The 23732-nt window shown below is 36.1% G+C and overlaps 2 protein-coding genes across 5 annotated transcripts in view; one reads left to right on the top strand and one right to left on the bottom strand.

Annotated features, from left to right (window-relative positions):
• Nucleotides 1-7821, bottom strand: part of CDCA2 (cell division cycle associated 2) — a 40138-nt gene extending 32317 nt beyond the window's left edge. The window contains exons 1-5 of one of the 4 annotated variants that reach the window (XM_036233625.1): nt 7397-7821; nt 7031-7289; nt 6504-6567; nt 6247-6411; nt 4917-5071 (exon numbers count right to left, since the gene is read on the bottom strand). In XM_036233625.1, the coding sequence (XP_036089518.1) occupies nt 4917-5071; nt 6247-6411; nt 6504-6567; nt 7031-7036 (390 nt within the window). In that variant the 5' untranslated portion in view covers nt 7037-7289; nt 7397-7821. The other 3 variants (XM_036233626.1, XM_016148170.2, XM_036233627.1) reach the window with 3 other exon arrangements.
• Nucleotides 7822-8293: 472 nt separating this feature from the next.
• Nucleotides 8294-23732, top strand: part of KCTD9 (potassium channel tetramerization domain containing 9) — a 28870-nt gene continuing 13431 nt past the window's right edge. Inside the window, exons 1-4 of the mRNA XM_036233628.1 lie at nt 8294-8453; nt 17613-17734; nt 19572-19615; nt 23203-23299. Of these exons, the coding sequence (XP_036089521.1) occupies nt 8406-8453; nt 17613-17734; nt 19572-19615; nt 23203-23299 (311 nt within the window). The 5' untranslated portion in view covers nt 8294-8405. The remainder of the gene's footprint in view (nt 8454-17612; nt 17735-19571; nt 19616-23202; nt 23300-23732) is intronic.

Below are 23732 nucleotides of genomic sequence, written 5' to 3'. Positions count from 1 at the left end.
CAACTCGAGAGTTGTTTACCCATAAAAAAGAAAATTAGTGATTAAGTTCTCTATCCAGGATCTTTTTTCCCCTTTATTATTTAGACTAACATATTTCCAGTGATTTCTACCTTGCAACTAACAAAATTACACCAACGGGCAAAAGTTAAAGCAAAAAATTACCTCCCTTTAAGATACTGAATGGGGGGAATCAGTTAAAATCTTGAAGCCATGCTTGATGGTGAATCTGCTCACACACAATCTATTCCCAGTTAAATACATTCATAAAGCTAGGCAAACTCTGTTACATAATAACAGAACATTTTAAATTCAAATATGGTTGATGATGTAAACCTTTATGACATAAACAACACATAACATTCATTACAAGCTGGTGACCAACTCTTATCCACATGAAATATGGAGAAAGAAAAGAGTTATCCTAAAGTCATACAATTCATCTGTAATAGAAAATAACTCAAAAGGAACATAAGATAATTGCAGAAGAAAGATCAGCTCAGAATAACATATATGGTCGTAATAACATAAGTATGTGAATACTGATGTAACCAATCTATTGAGAAGTTATATAGGATAAGAAATACCTATTCATACGTATGTTATTAGGTATGAGAAAGAAGTAGGCTAGTTTTCCATATTCAGATATGCTCAAGGTTTGGAAAAATATTGCTAAAATGTCCATACTAACCAAAGCAATCTATAGACTCAATGCAATCTCTATCAAAATTCCAATGGTATTTATTACAGAAGTAGAACAATACTAAAATTTATATGCAATTACAAAAGATCCCAAATAGCCAAAGTAATCCTGATAAAGAACAAAGGCGGAGGCATCACACTCCTCAATTTCAAACTATATTACAAGGTTATAGTAATCAAAACAGTATGGTAATCGCATAAAAACAGACACAAAGATGAAAAAACAAGAACAGAGAGCCCAGAAATAAACCCACGTATAAATGGTCAATTAATTTATGACAAGAGAGACAAGAACATACAAAGGAGAAAGGACAGTCTCTTCAATAAATGGTGTCGGGAAAACTGGACAGCCACATACAAAAGAATGGAATTAGACCACTACCTTCCACCATACACAAAAATTAACTCAAAATGGATTAAAGACTTGAACCTTAACATATGAACCCAAGAAACCAGAAGAAAATATAGGTGGTAAGCTCCCTGACAATAGTCTTGGCTGACTTTTTTGATTAAACACCAAAGCGAAGGCAATAAAAGCAAAAATAAACAAATGGGACTACATCATACTAAAAGGCTTCCACACAGCAAAGAAAACTAACAACGCATGTAAAGGCAACCTACCAAAAGGGGGAAAATATTTGCGAATGTTATATCTGATAAGGGGTTAATATCCAAAATATATTTAAAAAAACTCATACAATTCAATGGCAAAAGAAAACTAAACAATACAACTAAAAAAAAGGCAGAAGATCTCAATAGACATTTTTCCAAGAATATAAACAGATAGCCAACAGATACATGAAAAGGTGTTCAACATCACTAATCATCAGGGAAATGCAAATCAAAACCACAATGAAATATCACCTCACCCCTGGAAGACTATCTATTATCAAAAAGACAACAATTAACAAGTGTTGGTGAGGATTTGGAGAACAGGGAACCATCATGCACTGTTGGTGGGATGGCAAATTGGTGCAGCCACCATGGAAACACTATGGAGTTTCCTCAAAAATTTAAAAATAGAACCACTATATGACCCAGCAATTCCACTTTTGGGTATCTATCCAAAGAAAACAAAAACACTAATTTGAAAAGATATACACCCGATATTCATTACAGCATTATTTACAATAGCTATGATATGGAAGCAACCTACATACATGCACACATGTGCGTGTGTGCACATACACACACTCTCAAAGTGGAATATTAGAAAAGAATAAAACCTTGCCATTTGGACAACATGGATTGACTTAAAGATTATTACGTTAAGTGAAATAAGAGGAGAACAAACATTGTTATGGTTTCACTTATATGTGGATCTAAAAAACAAAGCAAACGAAGAAACAAAACAAAACAAAAACAAACTCATAAAGATCAAACTGATGGTTGCCAAAGGGAAAAGGATTAGGGGAAGGGGGCTGGAGCTACGGCAATAAAAGGTGAAGGAGCGGCAGGAGGTCCAAATTTCTAGTTATAAATTAAATATGTCACAGGGATGTAATGTACAGAATAGGGGATATAGTCAATAATACTGCAATAACTTCATATGATGTTGGACACTAGACATTGTGCTGATCACTTCATTAAGTAACTAGGTTGTAAACCTGAAAGTAATATAATATTGTATTTTAACTATATTTTAATTTTTTAAAAAAGCAGACCACATAAAGGATAGGGAATTTAAATGTGTCGACTGAATAAATGAATAGGATTCTTCAGCTCTGTAAGCTAAAATACAATGGAGAACGCCTTCAAAATTTCGATGGAAGATACACCCAACCAAGATTTTGATACTAAGACAATCCATAATTCAAACATGCTGGTATAATAAACTTCATCAGATACACAGAGGCTCCAGAAAAACGAGGCAGTAAACCAAGAAATGAGAAAGATATGAGATCAAGGAAACAGAAACCAAATCGGTGAGGAAAAGAGAATTATCAAGGATGGTGAAAGGGTGCCACAAAATGACAGCTATCCAACAAATGTAGTGGCCATCAAGCCAACAGGAGGAAGACGACGAAGGACACCAAGAAAAAAGAATCCATAGACTCTTAAGGTTTAAAACTCTGTCAAAGTTTGGGGATGAGATTGTATGATAAATTAAAAGACTAAACCCCCAAAAAAGTATTTAATAATTATAGGGGGAAAAAAGTGTATAAGAAAGGAAATATGACCATGACATACTATACAGCAGTTTGTAAAAACTATCTACAAGGTTAAATATGCATGCTAAACTTAAAAATTGTAATTGACTATATTAGAAAGAATGGGAAAGAGGAAGGTGTTGGGATTGCCATGACTAGGGTATATGAGAGCAAAATCCTCATTTTTCACAGAAATAACAATGAGGGTAAATCTAAAACATACTATATTCTAGGCACACTTTTAAGTGTTTCATATCTATTAACTTATTCATCCTCATGAAACCCTTGCTATTTTTATCACCTCCATTTGATACATGAGAAAACTGAGACTAAGTAGCTAAAAGTTACAATTAATTAATAATAAAGTCAAGAATCATATCTGAGCAATACAGCTCTTCAGGCCATTCTCGTATCTATTATTAATAGCAGTTCTCAGAATTCTTTACACTCTTAAAAACTGAGAACACCAAAGACTCTTAGTTCATGTTGATTGTATCTATTAGAGTATTTTAATAGCCTTTTCAGACTGTGGATATTCTTCTTCAATGCAACACAAAACTCAACAAAGATTTCTTAAATGTCAAATACAAAATCACATCAATGAACCTTTCTTATGTTAAAATTCATGAATCTATCTTGCAATTTGAGGGTTTATTTTACATGCACTGGTTATATGAAAAATATGGGTTCACTCAGTTATGTGTATCTTCCAAATGTTGATACATTTTATTATGCAATATCAAAACATCACATTCATTAATACCCCCACTTATATATCAGGAATGTTCAGCTACTTGGGGTGAATACAAGTTTTCCAAAATTCTAGCTTTCACTTGAAAATTCAAATTTCTTCATTGGTAAGAAATATTTCATTTTTCCCTACCTGGTATGTTCATTTTTGAGAAAATGTCAGCCACATTCCCAAGTCTGACTAACCACGATGTCTGTCAGTCATTCTTTCATGTAAAAATAATGTTCCATAAAAACGTGGCTAGTTCAGCTCACAGCTCAATCATACAAATGATTTTTCTCGAAACATCCACCACGGTTCTTTGGAAGCGCTTGATACATACTTTCCATTTCAGCACACGTCATACTCAAGGGTTGAGAATTAATACAATTTACAATTTTTATTGCCCCATCAAGGATGTTAAGTGAAACTGGCATTATCATTATTTCCTGTGAATGCTTAGTAATGATGAATAAAATGACAGCATCCAGTTTCATCCACCATTGCTTTTGTACCTTAAATGCAAGATCAATGCAGTTAAAAAAAAAAAAGGTAAATGGCATCTTGATGCTATCACAAAAAATAGTTTTGACCTCATGGACCTCTCAAATGCAACTCAGGGATTTCTAGGGATCTGAGATAGCCTTTGAGAACCACTGCATTGCACTATACAGCCTCAAGCATACATAAAGAGTGTCTAAAACTGAAAAATGCAGTGGCAATGTAAGTACATTTTAAAATAGGAAGGCCAATACCACAACAGACGAAAGCAGATATCCTTCAAAAAGGATAAGCTGAGACTGTATCTTTCATAGCAAACCTTATACTACTATTTGAGTTTTTAGAAGCATGTATTATTATTGTAATAAAAATCTGCAAAACTATCTAAATACTTCCCCATCAGCAGACAAATAATTTGCTCCCTCTCACAAGGTTATCCCAAATTTGTTCTGGGGGAACTCTTACCTCTATATGCTAACACATAGTAGTCATTAAAAATTAGACACTTAAGAGATATTAAAAGAAAAAGGTTGGAAAACACTGCCTCATCTCATCATAAGAAACAAACATTAACTTAAAAGAAATTGCAAAGTAAAATAGAAATCTCTTTTAGAAAGCTGTTTCTATCCAGGATCTCATAACTTGACATATCCACGCTCAACATCACTATTTATGCTAACTGCACACTCTTTGTAAGACACAAGAGGAAATAACGTCTCTCCAGATCTGAAACAGATGAGATGCACTGGGAGGTATAAACACTGATTAAAGTTTTATAACACAGCAAAACATTCTCCCTAGAAGAATTAATGACAGAAGTTAGAAGAAAATCATACCGGAAAAGCAGAATTCTGTGTCAAAGGAGACTTCTCTACATTTTTCAAATTCCGTTGTTGGGCAATGAAACGAATAAGACTGTTTGTTTCAGGAGAGCCCCGAACACCAACTGTAGAGCGTCGTCTGGACTTTTTAAGGTAGGATGATAACTTTCCTATAATGAAAACTCTCTTTTAAATTGGAACAAAATAAGGCAATCATCAGTAAGCATGTCCTGAATATCTGTGATGTACCAGCCTGAGAGAGAACATGATAAACACATGGTACAGAAATCTAAATAGAGAATTATAGGCAAAATTGTTCATACATGATCAGTTGGACAGGAATCTTTGTTCTGTCAACTGATTTATTCCATATTCCTGGAACAGTATTGGTACACAGAAGGTATTAAATACAGTTGCATGGAATGAATGCATGAACACACTTGTATTAATAGTTCTCATTTTTTGTTTTATAATTTCTGCACACAGAGGTGGGTAATGGCTTGCTTTGGACTAAGAACTTCTCTTTTTCTGAATTAGTCAGTCTTATCTCCATGGACATAAAGGAAAGATCTCAACCTAGACACATGTACTCTCATGTTTTCAATTTTTCAAGAGTTATTTCTCTTAGATACCTATCTACCTTTGGCATACTACTCTGAATTCTGGCCTTATGCCTAAACATGCAAAATAGATCTAGATTTGTAAAGGTCTAAGAGTGATGTTCTTGAGAAGGAAACATAGAATGGCATGTCACCTTGGTCCTGTCTCAGTCATGAATTACTTAGCCGAGTACGCTTTGATCTTCATGTTCCCCATTACCTCCATTTCGAAATGCTGTTCTCAAATCTAATTCCACTCTCATATTTCTTCTCCAGTTGTCAGACCTCACAGGTGTACTTCATGTCTACTCCATGAAGGAGATTAGCACGAGCCAATTTTCTGTTTGTGATTTGAAAGAGACACACCCCAATCCTTTAATGTACTACTTTCTTAACTACTCTTCGACTCTCTCTCTCTTTGCCATATATGACTATAAAATGTTTTATTATTTTATAGTCCACACACTTCTGTATCCCACAGGTCAGGTCAAAAAGGGATTTACATACATATTCTTTTCCAGTTTTGGGACAAAGCACAACTCAGACTTAGGAACAGTATTAGGCTGGGTGCCCTGGACCATGGTCTCCTGCTATGCTAGATCGACAGTGCATGTACACATAAGTCTCCCTGATCAAGTAAGTTTGCAGTCAATTAATTTAGGTAGCCTGGGTAGATGAACACAATTGAATAATATTAAAGTTATTTTAAAACTTTAAGTGTACTGAGATAGAAAGATTTTTCTTACCTGAAGAGTTCTTTACAGGGCTTTCAGTTTTCATTCTCAACTGCTCTAGAGTTACTGTGGAAAAGGTCAAAGGCAATTTAAAAGCATCTGGTGTGCAAGGATTAGGAGTCGCTTCAGCTACATGATTCTGAGGAGTTTCATTGCCCAAAATGAAAGAGGCATTTTCTGAAACAGATATGTTGGGGGCACTAAGCATTATTATTAAGCCAAATACCTAAACCTTAAATTTTACAAAGGGACAAAAGACCACTACAAACCAGCATTTTTAACAGCAGATTCCTTGGTTTCAGGGGGCTCGCTGTCTTTTGAATTGGTATCCATCTAAAATAGAGAGGAGAGAAAAAATAAAAGGAACCCCATCCCTAAGATTAAGAGCCTCATTCGAGACTAAATTCTAATACAGTCCATACTGGTATGAAAATAGATGTCTGGAGCACTTTTGGAGCCCAAATTGGAGAAAAATGGAGGAAACTGCTGTTCCTGATGAAACAAATCAGACCCTATACTCTAAGCCATGGCTTTTCAACCTTAGTGAACATCTGAATCATCTTGGTGCCCTGTGGATTTCCAGAAATTCCAAGTCAGATCTGGCTAGGTCCCAGGAATCTGCATCTTTTTCAAATTTATTTATTTATTTTAATTAGTTTCAAGTATATAGTACATTGGTTAGACATCTATATAGTTCATAAGATAATTGCTCCCTCCCTCCCGTGGCCCTCCACCTAGCCAACATATTAATGCTAATTGCATTCCTCATCCCTGTGACCATCTATCGACTACTCACTTGCATTTTAAAAATCACATGGGGTGATCCAGCTCAGTCCTAGAACCACTGTCTCCATGGGGCAGCATAAATAGAACACACTTCAGAAAAACATGCCTAAGAAACAGTTCTACTGGACTACACCTGAAATCCAAACCACGACACTTGCCCTCTCACTCCCGCCACTCGGCTTCTTTCGTCTGGCTCCGGTTTATTTTGAATGCCCCGCCTCGCATGAGTGCCCTGGCTGTCCTCCCTTCCAGACCTCGGCTCTTTGGTCCTGAAGGGAATGCCCGAGAAAGTAACCGCTGGCTGCGAAGCCAGGCGCCGGGATACTGCCTTGTCCCCAGCCACCCACAACCCCAACCTGCATCTCGCGGTACCTACACTTGGTCTCAGCACCACCGCCGCCCGCCGCTGGATTCAAATCTCTGGCCCCGCCTCCTTGGAGTTCCGGCGTTACTCTACGAATGTCTACGCCGCCGCCACCATCGGCACGTGTCCGCGCGCACCCCGAACCCTCCCAGGCATCTACTCCGGGGTCCCAGGAACAGGAGTGGTTTCGTGAGCTCTGAGAGAAGCCACTGCTAGCTGCAAGTGACAAAAGGACCAGAGAGAACAGCAGCTAATCTCTGTCCGCGGGGACTACTTTCCATGAAAAGTCTCGCGAAGAACCCTTGGTTGGATCTTTGAAGCAGATCCCGTCTTTTGATTGGATGCTGCAAACTTCGAAAAGAAGCAGTGGACCAATCCTGACAAAACGACGAGCTAGCTCTAACCCAATCAGCCTGCCCTGACTGCAGCTGTTTCCTCTTTGGGTTCGGCTGTGGGAGAGGTTGCAGCGGGGAGGTACCGACCAGTGTGGGTTACTTCTAGCGCTCCACCTCCTTTCCTCAAACCCCGCCTCCGTATGCAGATGAGCTCTACCTGGTGTTGGGTTTGCGCCTGCTCAGTAACGCTTTGAGCCGCCGTTGGACTCTAGGTTCTGCTCGGATTGGCTGATAGTCCTTCCCGTCCACCAGACTGCAGCCTCTCTTCCCTCCCTCCACCTGGAGGAGGGGGGTTAGAATGAGCCCACCCAATGCAGGGTGATGATTGGCTTATTTCTGGCCGGCGCTGCCGGTTGATTGGTGAAGCTTAGAGTCACTCTAGGAGAGGTGGGGGAAGGGCCCTAGACTGACTGAGGAGCCCAGGGGCGGGGTGGGCAGGAGGACCGGCCAACCCTGGGGTGTGGGACCGAGAGTGCGTGCGCGTGTGTGTCTATAAGAGAAGGAAGGTGGCGAAGGGAGGAGATTCCGAGTGGGTGGAGGGAGGGGAAGGGCGGGAGGAGAAGAAGGTGAGAGGAGAGCCAGGTGGGAGGGTGGCGACTCACTCAGGACCCAGTGGGGGCAGCGCGATGAGGCGGGTGACCCTGTTCCTTAACGGCAGTCCCAAGAATGGAAAGGTAAGCGGATTCCGAGGAGGCGAGGCGGGCCTGACTGCGGGGGGCGAGGGCAGCGGAGTGCGGAGCAGACTCGCAGGGCAGAGGGCTGAAGTTGGGGAGAGGGGCTGGGAGGTGGGCGTGCGCCGGGGCGGGGATCATCCAGGAGGTGAACGTAGAGTCCCCGCGGCCTCCGTCCAACCCGCGGATTCCTAGCTCGAGCCTGCCTTTCGACTCCCCAGCAGCCCTGGAGACTTGCTCAGGTCAGCTTGTGTTTAATCGTTCCCAAGTCCAGGTATGGGGCAGGAGAACGGAGGGCACGGAGGGCGTGGGAGAGGGCCGCTGTCACCTGAGCGCTTGGTGCTGATGTTCCTCTTCCCACCTCCATGAAGATCCCACTGCCCCCCACCCCTGGATTGAGACAGCGCTTAATTTCACCTTCGTGCTGAGTAATGGTCTGTTCCAGAAAGTGGTGGTAGCAAACTAAGGCATGTCAGGTTGATCGGGTAAAAATTAAACTCTTTATCAGTGGATAAATGAAATTTTCTTCTAGGTAGAATAGAAGATTGGAAATTTGGAACATTATTTTGACGGTTCCCCTCTCTTAAGTGCCCCAAACCCCGCCGCCACCAAACTTCTGTACTCATTATTTCGCCTTATTTTAGTTCCTTAGAGGACTGTAACAATAGGCTAGAATGGGCTGATTTGACATTACTCCTCGCTGTGTTAGGCCTTTGTTGAGGGTGTGGTACTAAATATTTTTCCAACGCCAGAGCAAGCCAAAATGAATCCTGTTCCTTCTCAGCTTCTCGCCCCACCCATGAAAGTTGTTCAGCTTCTTTGGAAAATTTGACTATTCAAGGCAGACATTTATAATGTGGCTAAATGACGTCTAGAAGTAACTAAGCCTTAGAGTCTAAGGTAAATGTAAATTGGCCTCAAAGTATTATCTTCTAGAACTTTGTCTCCTTCGTATTTTGGAAACATTGTAAAGTTCTAAATAGTGTGATTGTGCCATGGTATAAAACACAATTTTCCAACTATTGTGCAATTTTGAGTAAATATGTTATAAAAATTTGTACCATAGTGTACCTTGTCTATGATAATTTTGTAGTCTTCTGCTATTAGAAATTTAATACCCATATAAAACAACTGGGATAAATTCAAGTTTTCATAAATGCTACCTCAATATGCTTCCCAAGGTTTACATTACTTCTGACCATATTAACTTTTCTCAACCTGTTTTGTCTGTTAACTACTACTCACAATCTAAAACTTGTTACTGAAAGAGTTAGTATATCCAAAGTTACAATTGTAATTTGTTCTTAAATCCAGACCTCTGACCTTTTAATCCAACATCTCTGCTGTGCTGTTCCATGAAAGACATTTTTTAGACCCAGCCATAAATATTTAACTAGGCTGTAAATCTCTTCTAAGTCCACTGAATTTTGTTCTTGTCAAAGATTGGCTATTAGTCTTTTCATATTATTTTTAATAAAAATTTTAAAGCTGTCTAGTTTTGACTGTGTTAGAGTTTTGGACTTAACTGTTATGTGCTTTTAAAAATATTTTACTAGAGGATCTCAGAAGGTTGGGGAAAAAAATCTCAAATAATTACAGTATGTTTATGTTATAAAGATCATAAAACTAACTGGAGAATGCTAATATGATTCAGTATTAAAAATAAGTCATGCATAATTCTTATAGTCTACTGGAAAACATTCTGTGCCAAAGTTGTCAGTTTCTTCTCATCTCCCTTCAGATGATTTAAAATATATTATTGGAATTACTCTTATTTGAAAAAAAGAGCAGAATAATGCATAACAGCCTGCGTTTTTATATAAACAAAGTGATTGTAATTAGCCAGGATGGGAAAATCATGACATGATGTTCATGAAGAACATACTGGAACAAAGCACAACTATAAAATAGAGTTCGATTACCCATCCACAGGTTGGAATATCTGTGTCACTTCCATTATCTCTTTATTTACCTAGTTTCTATTTTTGTTTCCTGGTTATAAAAAATGAAAAAAAAAAAAAAAGTCAATGTTTTCAAATAAGTTTCCCTCCTATGAAGCTTATTCAGTGGTTGTCAGACAGGGCCATGAAGCCTGGGGTTGCAGAGGCACAGAGTCACTGCAGGAGACAATGGCATCTGCTCACCATGACTTTTCTGTGTAACTAGTGAATGTTTTGATGTGGGGGGCTCTGCATTCTCTAAAACTCCACAGTGAGATGGTGTACCACAGAGGCTGTATAACAGGATCTAGTGGAGTTTGAAAAGAAATATTATACCTTTGATATATTTATTTTTTTCTTAAAAATATAAAATATTAAAACTTGATTTTTTCCAATCTGGAAAGACTCAGGTGTTTTCAGTCACTGAATGTGTCAGCTGGTCCCAAGTCTTCTGAGAAACGAGTGCATTCACACGGTCGGTTTCTTCACTGGTTAGGTCTCTGGCAAGTGCCAGGTTAAGATTTGTGTTATCCAGTTTTAATTAAATAAGCCCTCACCAAAATGCCGTAGCTTTAAAAGGTTCCTTCAAAGAAGGTGCTGATTGAAGACAATATTAATCAATGCAAGCATAAGGGAGCAATGAGAAAATGGCAGAGTTGTTACTTCTCTAATATAAACTGTGAGATTTAAAAAATAGTGGAACTATTTGAATCTGAAAAGTCAAAAAATGCCAAGTTTTAAAGAAGACCAAAGTCCTATTTAATAACTACTGATAAACCACTCCTTAAGTTTATACTGTTTTTCTTTGAAATGTTAGCCTATGATAGGATGAGGTCACCCCAATTAGCAAGACATATAAAAGTATTTTCCAGCACATGAAGACAAACAACTTAAGAATTTTTTCCTTAACTTCTTTTTTTTTTAATGTTTAAAGTTAATTTTGTATTTGGCAGAATTACACTAAATTTAATGATACATATTTAGGAGATTTTTACTAGCTGACTCAAGCCTAAGATGATAGAAGTCCTCATATCATTTAGGAAATTATATTCTTTTCATTTGAATTTTTTTAATTGTTCCAAAAGATGGTTATGCTTGAACCTTTCATCCTTTCTCCATATGCTCAGAATTTCCATTGTTCTCTTTTTAATAGTCCCTGTAATAGTTGGCATTAAGGAATTTGAAATGAGGACTCAGGTATCTGAATATAGTGAGTGGTTTCTGAGCAACCTGATGTCATTTCAAAGTTTTGTACATCTTGAACATAAGTTGCTTTTTTAATTTTTACTGCAGAATATTCAATAATGAGCTGTGCAAAGCATAGGACTTTTATATACCTTATTCATTCATGCAGCCAACACTTACAGGGTGCCGTCTTTGTGTGGGAAACCATGCCAGGCACTGCAGACTTCCTTGGATATGAACTAGATCATAAGTCTGTACTGATGTTTACAGTCTCGGTCCAAGAAATAACTGTTTTCTCCTGGCTTTGACATTAGGTCAGAAATATGTTGTTGATATTAAATATCCAGATTTGAACCCATTATATTGTTAGAGTTGAAGAAAGGGGAAAATCTATGTGAACCTTTGCCTATTGGAATCTAAACATTAATAATCTTATGAGGGCTTGCTCTTCAAGTTAAACAGTTTTAGAATATATTTGATACATATAAAAGCATATAATAAAGAACACTAATATCCATAAAAATTAAAAGGAAAGTAATATAACAAATATCAATCAGTCGGCCACACAACCAAGAAGTAACATATTACCAAGAACTTAATGTGCTCGCCTGCTTTCCTATCCCCCTGCCTCTCCCATTTTCATGAATTTTGTATTTTTCTTTGCCATGTTTTTTTTTTTTTTTTTCCTGATAGTAGTTTTGCCGCTTATGTATGTATCTTGTTTTCTCAGTTTTGGAACATACCCTAAATTCATATCATCATATGTAGTCTTTTTGGACTAGCTTTTTTCATTCAATATATCTCTAAGGTTCCATCTCTTATGTCCCACACAGTGATAGTTGATTTATTTTGGCTGCTTTATAGTAAGTAGTCCATTATATAAATATACCACCATAATTTTTCCATTATCCTGTCATTGGACATTTGAATTGTTTATTTTCTTTATAGTTTACTATGAAGAATGCTCTGTGAATATTCATACATATATATATATATGTATATGTATGTGTCCTCATACACACATGCAAGCTTTTTTCTAGGGTCGTGGTTTACAAACTTTAGCACGCACTGGAATTACCTGGAGGAGTTGAGAAAACACGTTGCTGGACCCCACCCCCCAGAGCTTGAGAGTCAGTAGGTCTAGGGTGGGACTAGGAATTTGAATTTCTAACATATTTCCAGGTTACATGTTTCCACAGCTCTAGGCTGCCTACCGAGGCACCACACTTTTGAGAACCACTGCTTCTATATATGTAAGTTGCAAATATTGAATGTTAGGGAGTGTGAATATTTAATTTTACAAAATAGTGCCAAATTATTTTCTGAAGTCATTGCATTAATTTATTTCCCACCAATATTGCATAAACCTTTCCATTGATTCACATCCCCTTTGACCCTTGGTATTTTCAAACTTTTTAATCTTTAATATTTTAATTTTTGTCTTCTCAATCTAGAGTTAGTTATGCTATCTTTTTTAGGAATAAAATCATTTTAATTTTTAAAATTTATTACTGAAAGTGTAAGTAGAGTAAAGTGAGTTCTACACTTAGTTATTAATGCAATTGGTGCTTTGGTTGGGTAAATTGGCCTGCATAAATTCAATGATTATGTATCATGTAATAGATAATTGTAGGATGTAAGAAAAAAATGTTTTAAATACACATGCAGGTTTTAATTATTGTAACATAGGTTACAATTTGAAAATGGCGTTTAAGGGCAAATTTAAAACTTTTGTGAAACTGGTATGTCGTGATAAGCATAGTATACCATTTACTTCCACCAATTGGTAGATGGCTTTCATTTGTTATAGGGTCTGAAATCTAGAAGGGAAAAAGTTAAATAGCAGTATAATATAGCGGTCATAAACTTTAATAGATGTGCTTCACAATTTATTCCATAGCATGCTTCCAGTCTAAGTATAGTATAATGCCTAAATTATTAAAGTGGATAATCACAATGACATGGAAATTTCAGGCCCATGCATGAAGCAAGTAACCATTATAAGCATGATCATCTTACAAATGCTCAGCCTTTCTAAAGGAACTAAAGTAAACTTAGTATATAACAATTAGAACTCATATACATGATATACAAGATTTCCATTGCTGCTTTTCCCAATAAAGTTGTTATATAAAGGTACATCATGTACCAGTCTGTTTGAAACTTTCTAGTCAACTTAAAATCTTTTCTATGTGTATCACATTTTTACATTGAGATATGTTTTTAAATCTGATATTCTGATTAGTTTATATAAAAGAGCTTTAGACACTTTCACACTATAATTCCGTCTTATTTGTTAGTATGTTTGCTAGAGTCAATGTAAAGTGATCTAGTTGAAAAATAAGTGCCAAGAATGCCCTCCAAGTGAAAAACAAGTATGTTGGTCTAATTTAAGGGAAATTTTCAAATTTACATAATTATAAGATGCTCTGCACTTACTTCAATTTTATTTCCTCTAATTATGGCCCTTTGGTCATTTCATTTAAAGTAATTTTTCAATTGCTAGATTGTGAACTGCAAAAATTATTTTTATTTCTAAAACAAGTATCTTAGAGCAGTAAAGACCTTAAAATAAGTTATAACTTTTGTCCCTTATGAAATAAGCAACACAAGTTCATTGTAATAAATGTTGAAAACAAAACACAAGAAAATAAGCCAACCATAATTCCATTATCCAAAGATAGCCACTTTCAGTAGTTTTATGAATATCACTTTAGAATTGCATTTATACTATGTACTTTGTTTTTCAACTTCGTCAGTGGAAAAGAGTTAAGTAAATATAATTGACACACAGAAAAAGGTAAGTCCTAGTTCAATACTGAAAGCAATGAAAACTTCATCCAGCATTGAGGAAATATTTATGGAAGGCCTACTATTAAATAAGCTAATGTAACATTCAGTCAAGTAGATCCTTCTTTTAAACTGGCCGTGGTTATTTTCTGGCTTCAGAAGAGGATAGTGCGTGGGGATAAACTTTAGCACGTCATCAGCATCACGAAGGGATAGTTGGTTACCTATAGCTGCAGAATGAATAACAACTTTTTACAAATTAAAACTTTTTGTTAAAACTTTTACAGTCTAGAAAGTCAGATTGGAAAATATTTAGTCCAATGATAAATTGTGTTTGATACTTTATTAGGGCTGATTTAAGTGATAATAAAAGTTGAACTGAATCGATACCTAAAATGTGCTCCTTGAATAGGTTCCTTGCAACCTACAAGGAAACGCCTATTGGGCTGAGAATTGCAAAACTCTATGTGTGGGTTTCCTCCTATCTCTTAATCAAATTCGACTTCAGTGGGGAGGAAAAGAAGGATGACAACTCTCCATATAAAACAAACAGGTTTTGAGCCGGACTCTCACTTTGTTGCTCTATACTGCTATGGCATGGTCAAGCCTAACAATTAAAATAGATATTTTTTTCTTCATTTTACTCTGCTCTTTGGAACAGCACTGACCAATATAACTTTCTGTGTTGGTGGAAATATCCCACCCATGTCTCTGCTGTTCAACATGGTAACCACAAGCTATTGTGGCTTTTGAGCACTGAAATGTGGCTACTGTAGCTGATGAACTGTCTTAACTTTTCATTAATTTTAACAAGTTAAAATCTAAATAGTCTCTTGTAGCTAGTGGCTTCCAAATTAGGCAGATGGGTGGCCTTTATTTTCATGAGGAGACAACTGATCCACAGGGGAAAAAATCAAGTCAATCATATGCACTTAGGAAACAATTTAATTTGATGTATTTTTGAAAAATAAATCACATAAAAGGTTATGCTCTAATATTTAAATTAAACACATAATATGGACAGATTAGATTTACATCCATTTTATGTGACCAACTGAGTGAGAGAGAAGTGAAAAGAAATGCTGGGACGAGAGCTGGTGTTAGGGCAAGGACGGGATAATGTCAGGCTAAATAAAGCCATGCAGAGATGTGCAAGAAGCAGAGATAAATAAGAAGAGAAAGAAAAAGGCCTAGAAAATTCTTAGTATATGACAACTATGACAAGAATGGTGATGTAGGAAAAGAGGATTTTCTTACCTCCCATCCACAGCACTTTCCAGACTGTAAAAGTCGTTTTGCATTTGCTTTGGTCAGTCTCTTGCTGCTTTGCATTTTTGATTATTTTCGGTCTTCTTGCTCCACCCTCTGCCTTATCCCAACCATGTTTGCTGTCCATAATGCCTAATGTACTTTATTTCTCTTCCTTTTCTCCTAGGGACGTGTATCTGCAATAATGGTTAGAATTCCAGGCTCTGTTACAGAGATGAAAAATGATAGGAAATATGGGGGACACATTTTATTCAGGCTTTTGTCATTTATAATGTGTCCGCTGTGTGCAAGACACTGTGCCGAGTGTTTTGCATTATTTTTTTATCGTGGGAAAATATACATAACATAAAAATTAACATTTTAGTCATTTTTAAGTGTACAGTTCATTAGTGTCAAGCACATTCACAATGTGGTATGTAACCTCGCCACTATTTAGTACCAAAACGTTTTCATCACCCTAGACAGAAACTCTGTACCCATTAAGCAATGACTCTCCATTTTCTCCCCTGGCCTGGTAACCTTTATTCTACTTTGTTTTGATGAATTTGCTTTTCTAATTACTTCATAAAGTGGAATCATACAAAATTTCAAAATTTGTCCTTTTGTCTGATTTATTTCACTTATCATAATATTTTCAAGATTCAACCATGTTGTAGCATGTATCAGAATTCCATTGCTTTTTATAGCTGAATAATATTCCATTGTATATATACACTATATTTTGTTTATCCATTCATCTGCATATGGACAATGGGTTGTGCATTATTTTAATAATCTCCCTAGTTACTTTTAAATTGTGTTTGCCTATATCTCTTCCCTAAAATGACCCAGTTTGCAACATTTCTCTGGCTTTTTATCCTTAGGATCCAGGAGAAAACAGAATCTGAGTACTCTGCTATTGAAAGATTGCACAATCCTGTATTAGCAAACGACTCCCTCCATAACCCTTTATTCACTTCCTTAAACTAAAATTTCAGTGTCTACTATATACTACAGTAACTGGCGAACAAAGGACCAGCCCCAGTTCTCATTTCATATGGCTCCTTTATCCAATATCCTGAGAGAAGTCAGTTGGCTGTAAATGCTTCATGTTCAGCTCCTCACCTACTTTTTATTCATAACTTTCAGAAATCCTAACTGATAATGGTACAAATGTACAACTCAGCTACTGGGAACCCATAGTTACAATTATGACTGGAGCAAGAAATTAACTACCTGTAGAGATTCTCAAACTCCTACCTAAGCAATTGTATTTACCTTGCACACATATCAGATTGCCTGATTAAAAGCAGGACAGATCAATTCAGCAGGACAGAGCAAACCCAGCCGCTTGCCATATTTAGAATATTAGCTAAAATCTGGCTTTTATAAAGTAGTTGTTGAAGAATTAAATGAGGTGGGAAGTTGTTGCCTTTCATATGGTAGTTGATGTAATAAATGTTATAATAAACAGCAGTAAGTCATTCCTATTTTAAAAATAAACCATTCCTCTAACAAAAGAATAATGTAAAAACAACGTCCTAAAGGCTAATAGTTCTCAGGCACTGGGCTCAGCTCTTACTAAGCATTAATTCATTTTATCCTCATGACAGCCTTCTGATATAGGTGTGACTATTTTCTTCATTTCTAGGTAAAGCAACAGAAACATAAAGAGGTTAATAATTTGTCTCATGTTGACAGAAATGCCAGAATCTAAATTCTGACTGTGTTCAGAACTGGAGCACTATTTAACATACATTAAGATCGTAGATTGTTTTTAAGTCAGACAATTTCTGATTCTCTAGCTTTAGATTTCAGCAATATTAGGAATTGAGTAATTGAGTCATAGAAGAAAAACACTGTTAAGAATCTCTCAGAATCTCCTTTTACAAGGTAATCTGATTATTTAGTCCTATTTATAGTGTGGTGGTTTATATTTTGTGAGTGACGAAATTCGTTATATAAGTTGTTCATATTATTCTGTTGTGTTTGTTTACAGGTGGTTGCTGTATATGGAACTTTATCTGATTTGCTTTCTGTGGCCAGCAGTAAACTCGGCATAAAAGCCACTAGTGTGTATAATGGGAAAGGTGGACTGATTGATGATATTGCGTTGATCAGGTAAACTTCATTTTTTTATAAGCTGTCTAGAGCATATCCTTAGCCGCTTGGTGCTATACTGTTTCCCTGAAGTAATAGTTTAATCACTGTTAAGAGTTCAGGATTTTGGCAAGTGATTGCCTAGAATTTGCTCTTTGGAATTTAAATCCTTTGGACTGAGAGTGTATTGATCAGATAGAAAACATTTCTGTACATTCCAATATATCAGTAGTCTTTCTGCATAGAGAAATTTCTTTATGTTACTAGAGATGAATCTAATAAGACATGCATTTTTTAATGTTAGAAATCTAATTGATGACTTTAATTTTATATATTATTGTATATTGTTCAATTGGTTTCCTAAGAATGCTTTGAATTTTATAAACATTACAGAGATCTACTTTGGTGAAAACTTGCTAAATGTGATAGAATTTTAAGTGTTAACTCATCGGTGATCCACAGTAGTGATTTTCAGTTTATTTTATGGTTTTGTTTTTTAATTATCAAGGGCAGATTTCTCTCTTTAAAGTAAGTATCTAGTTCACCTCATTCCATCATCATAGGATCATAGAATTTTGGAGCAGGACGCTTAACAAAGAAGATAGGAAGGGAACAAATTAAGTTCTGACTGTGCCACTTCTGTTGTATTTGCTTTGCCCAAGTTATCTCATTTAACTGGCCAAGCATGGTTTTTTTTGTAATTGATGAAGTATAGATAATGATGCCCTAAATTACAGTAGCATACAAAGTTCAATTTTCACTGAAGTCCAGGTCAGAATGACCTTCTAATATACTGCCTTTAAAGTTAATCACTTCTAGTCCCTTCATTTTATAAATGAGGAAACTGAGAAGATAAATGACTTATCCAGGTCATACAGTTTAGGTGATTTTTGTTAAGAAGAAGAAAACATTTTCATACTAGTCTTAAAAAGTTAACAGGTATGATGAGCAAGTAGAAAATCTCATAAACCTAAAAGATACAGATTTAAAACCTAAATAAATTAGAATTTCTTAGTTTGTCAATATCTATCTTTGAGGTTCTTTCAGTTTTTATGGATAATTTAGTCACATCGTTGATGCTGAATGATTTACATCAACCTAAACTTCTTAACACACTCTGCTTTTAAGTAAAATTCAGTGTGTTCCTGTGATGTCTTACAGGAAATAAAAATTTCTGCAACATCGAAGGTTATAACTGAAGCTTTCCAAACTATAAAATACCTACCTGTTTAATAATTTGTGGTTCCCAGAACAATCTCTGATAATTTACTTATACTAATGATGGAATGGATTAGGTCAGGGGAGGATATACACCGATAAGCAAGAATTTCAGAATATGGGCAATCGTTTATATTTGTGGGTGTTCACAACAGAGTTAGTTCCAATTATATTTTTCCTAGATTTAATATGAAAATTTGTTTTCATTTCCAAAGCACAAAGCAGCTGATGATTTGAGAGAAAACCTTAATAATTTATTTAGAGTTACAGGATTAAAGTAAAAACAGAAGAATTGGCTATGGCTTTCATCATATCCTTTGAGCATAACACTATATTCTTCAATTGATAAGAAAGCTGAATTCACATCATTTGTATAGTAGATTTTGTTTTGTTTTGTTTGTTTTCCATTTCAAAAGAACTTTCTTGTGCAGGATCTTACTTTAATTTATATCCAAAGATAGTTGTGGGTGGGAGCAGGGGAGGTTAAGCAAAGAAAGCACTGGATACTTAGTCTACTTTGCAATACAGATAGATAGCAAAACCTATCTTCTGCGAAATTCTGAGTACTTCCTCTAGTCAACAGATAATTAATGTGATTTCTGGATTTTGATGGTAGCTTTTTAAATTTTGATTTCCCCAGGGATGATGATGTTTTATTTGTGTGTGAAGGAGAACCATTCATTGGTAAGTGACTTTCTTAAAAGCCAGTTTTGTCTGCCAAAATAAGAAAGATGAAATGACAGATATTTTACATGGCTTAACATTAGAATCTTATGGTAGTATTCAGATTTTCCTACCTTTTTTGATTCTGCATTGGATGTATGTATTAAATTTTAAATTTGAATTATATGCTCGTATTTATTATGGATACCTCACCTTTTACACATGCCTTTAAAATGCTCTAGATCACATATTCATTAAATATGACGTAATAGGTTAGGTTTGATTTTTAGAAATAACAATTGTTTTGTTTTGAAATTTCCTCTTTGATAGTTGTCAAAATTTATCTTTGGTGTTATGTTACATATTTTAAAGCATGTATTGCTGCATAATTAATATTTGACAAACATTCACTATGGTCAAATCAAACCACACACATATGCATAAATACGCACACTGCCATTTGTTTCGGAAGCAAGCTTCTACAGTTGTATAAGGCTTAAATACAGTAAGTATTCTTTAACAGGTATTTGATTTATTTGGTTCCACACAATCACACCCCGAATATTTAAGCATATTTCTAAGCCATCATTGTAATTGTATTTGGTAAGTGGAGGTAATTTTCAGGATCATCGCAGTGGTGGTTGCTAATTTAGAAGTGCATACTCTTTTCTAGCTCTACTCATGTGCAAAAAAATTTTTCTGATGCCTACCAGAGTGGTTGGCAGGCAATGGTCACTTATTTGGTTCATTGCATGCATACCAACATCGACTAGTGTTTGTTTTGTTTGATCTTTATGAACTCTTGAATTTAAAAATATTTGGTATATTTTTATCCTCCATGTTAACTGATGCCTAGATTATCCTACTTTGGGCCAGTGGAAACCTCTTTAAGTTCTTTTACCACAACCTTATTAGTCTTTTATAGCTTTCTTACTCTCAGGATATGGGACATGAGAAGTATAAGATTAACACTTTTTTATTCTAAGCAGTATAAGAGTAACACTTTGTTATTTCTAAGAAGCCTAGGTTTCTTTTAGTTGGATATGTCATTTCAAGACACAGTCTGGGTGCTAGGGAGGCTCATTGTTATTGGGTTCCTCATTATTACTATGCTTTTTGGTGGACAGAGCTGGAAATGCATAGCTAGCCAGGGATAAAATGTATATATTACATGCAGTATATTTTATTGTAAAGCTTTATATATAATATAACATATAGATAGACTATCTCATGGGTTCATACTAATACTTCTGGTTTATAATTGAGATTGTAAGATTTTTATTTAACTTTTATCTTACATCTCCTTTCTTCCATATCAATAATCCTGATTTTGAGGGATATAGGGAATGACAGATTTATAATGTCACATAATTACATTTACTTCATCCTACACAAAGCACACAAAGTGTCAGAGTAATGATCCCAATACTTTTAACATCAATATGATTACTAAAGAGTTAAACATTTTTTGTATATGTTCATTCCTTTCTTCCCTTACTTAGAAAATAATTGTTTCTACAGTGTCAGCATAGCCACTCCATACTATATGTTCTCCCTTCAAACCATCTCTGAATTTTACTCCTTGCAAGTGAATTTAATGTTTACCTCAAGTCCTTATGTTGATGCCTCCGGTAATTGTATGAAATTTGTCCTCCAGTAGATACCTTACAAAGAACTCGTGAGAACAATGTTCTCTGACATTTTGCATGTTCACAGTTCATGGCTTCTAAACTTGAAAGTCAGTTGGCTGGATATAAAATGATATGTCAAAACTTAAACTGTGAACTTTAATGATGTGTAGTTTATTCTCAGTTATTCCTTAATGAAGCAGTTAAAAAATTCTTAGGCCACATTATCTTTCTCCAAATATCTTAAACATGTTACTGTATTTTATTCTGGCATAAAGTGTTGGGATCGAAAAAATCTGATCCTTCATAAGTGTAAGGCCGGTGCTCCCGGAAAAGGCCGCAAGGACGTCAGGTTCCCGCCCCTAGCTCCCGCCTGCTGGCCACCTGAAGCCCATAGACCAATCCGCGGGTGCCAGGACAACACTCGTGGCGCCGAATCGCTGCACCAATGAAAGAGCCTGTGGCGCCACACCGCTGCACCAATGGAAGAGCCCCACGCTATGCCTTTGCCTTTTTTGAATCTTTCCCGGCCCTGCCCCGACCCCACCCGGTTGCGACTTCTCTGGCCAACGTGCTTGACCTGAGAACCTCGCCCGGGACCGCTTGCCCTTCGATAAAGGACGCCTGTTATTCCTGAGTCAAACTCTGTTGAGCGGCCAGACCTTACAGTAAGTGATTATTTTTCCTAAGTCACCAAAGGCTTATTCTCTTTCTTTAAAATACAGTAATTTTCATAGACTCTTTCTTGGTGTTCAGGGTTGATTTTAAAAAATAAATTTCAGAAAAGTTTTAAGTTTAAATTGTATATTTATTTTTGTTTTCCTTGCTTTGATGTTTTTCTTCCAGGACTCCAATTGCATATATGTTGGATCTTCTATACCTGTCTAATATATTTGAAATCTATTAAATCCTTGTTCATTTCTTCATTTCTTTTTGATTTTTAAAGCATCTTTTGCATCTTTTATTTCCCTTAAGGCCATTCTCTGTTGTGTTTATTTACTCCTGTTTGTCTTCTAGTTTAATCTTCATTTGCAGATTTGTTTTTCTTTTTATTTCCATTGTCTCCTGAGTTTTCTCATCTCATTTCTGAATTTTGTAATTCTGGTTTATATTATTCTTTTATAACTTGAATTACCTTTTTTTTATAGCATGTTTTGGAATATTATCGTTTTTAATCTATTTTGTGGGCATTTCTTTCTGGCACATTTTCCTTGTCTTTACAGATGTAATTCTTACCCTTTTAAAAATTTTACATGAGATTTGATCTTAGTCTTTTTGTGTTGCTTATTTTTATGTGGAGTTAGTTTTCCTTAACCTGAGAAGGGAGGGCTGACTTAGGAAAGTTTTTCAAATTTCATGGCTCCAGGGTTTCCTTTTCTGTGGTTTTTGTGAAGTGTTAAATATAGAACTCACCTTCAGATATAGTCTGGTTCTGTTAGGCGTTTTTGACTTTTTAACCATAATCCTTTTTCTCTTGTCTCTGTTGTCACTGTTTTGTTCAACTTGGATTCTTTTCCTAATATTTTATCTGCAGAATGGAGCTTTGTCCTGGAAGAGATTTTGCCTGGTGGGTTTTGAGAGTTCATTTCCAGCCTCATCAGATCTTACTGCAAACTAGTTGCATCACTGATGGTTGGAGTGGGCATAGCCCTCCCACCTTCAGTCTGCATTTCTCAAATGGACTTGCTGAGCTTCGAAGTGCATATTTATGGATTCCTTTGGAATCTTAGGTTCATCACATAACCTGTTGTTTCTCTCAGCTTCTTCCTTCAGAGGTGCGGCTCTTCTAGCTGTCAGTGTTGGCGGGAGTTACCTTATCACTTAGTTTGTTTTAGATGCTGTCCATGAGTATGGACTTTACTGTCCTAGTACTTCTGGTACTCTTTTATGTGTGTCTTTAGTTTTAAGAATTAGGCTATTGCCATTTTCTCCAGATCCCTAATCTAAATGTATTTATTATTTTCTACATGTCATCTCTAGATCCTCAGACAGATTCTAAACTTCCTGAAGGGTTGTCAGGATCTCACACAGACTGGCTAACGTTAAATGTTGGAGGGCGTTACTTTACAACTACACGGTAGGTACATGTGCATGTATGTGCACATGTGTGTTGGGGGGCACTATGTACCATTTGTTCTTTCCTTCAATTTTCTGATTTCCTTAGAAGATATTGAAATGCTTAAATATATTATGTGATCTGAAACTATTTTCAGAAAGTTTTTAAAGAATGGAAAAATGGTTCACAAGTCATTCCAGAGAAAGCATGAAAAGCATGAATTCAGTGTTTTACAACATGCTTTTTAGATATTGAGTAACATACATGCAACACAAGTAAAAGTTAATGATATTGAAATTCATAGAGACTACAACAGCTTATATTACAGGGATAAGAAAAAGACATTTAGATCAAGAATATTAAGATGTAATAGCTTGCTGAAAGGACAGATTAGTTTTTAAATGAAAGGAAACTAAAACAATATGTAAATCAAAGGAAGTGCCAGATTAGAGGG

The sequence above is a fragment of the Rousettus aegyptiacus genome, unplaced genomic scaffold (assembly GCF_014176215.1).
Source record: "Rousettus aegyptiacus isolate mRouAeg1 unplaced genomic scaffold, mRouAeg1.p scaffold_m13_p_16, whole genome shotgun sequence".
In the NCBI taxonomy this organism is placed as follows: domain Eukaryota; kingdom Metazoa; phylum Chordata; class Mammalia; order Chiroptera; family Pteropodidae; genus Rousettus; species Rousettus aegyptiacus.
This window is presented reverse-complemented; position numbering and strand designations above follow the sequence as displayed.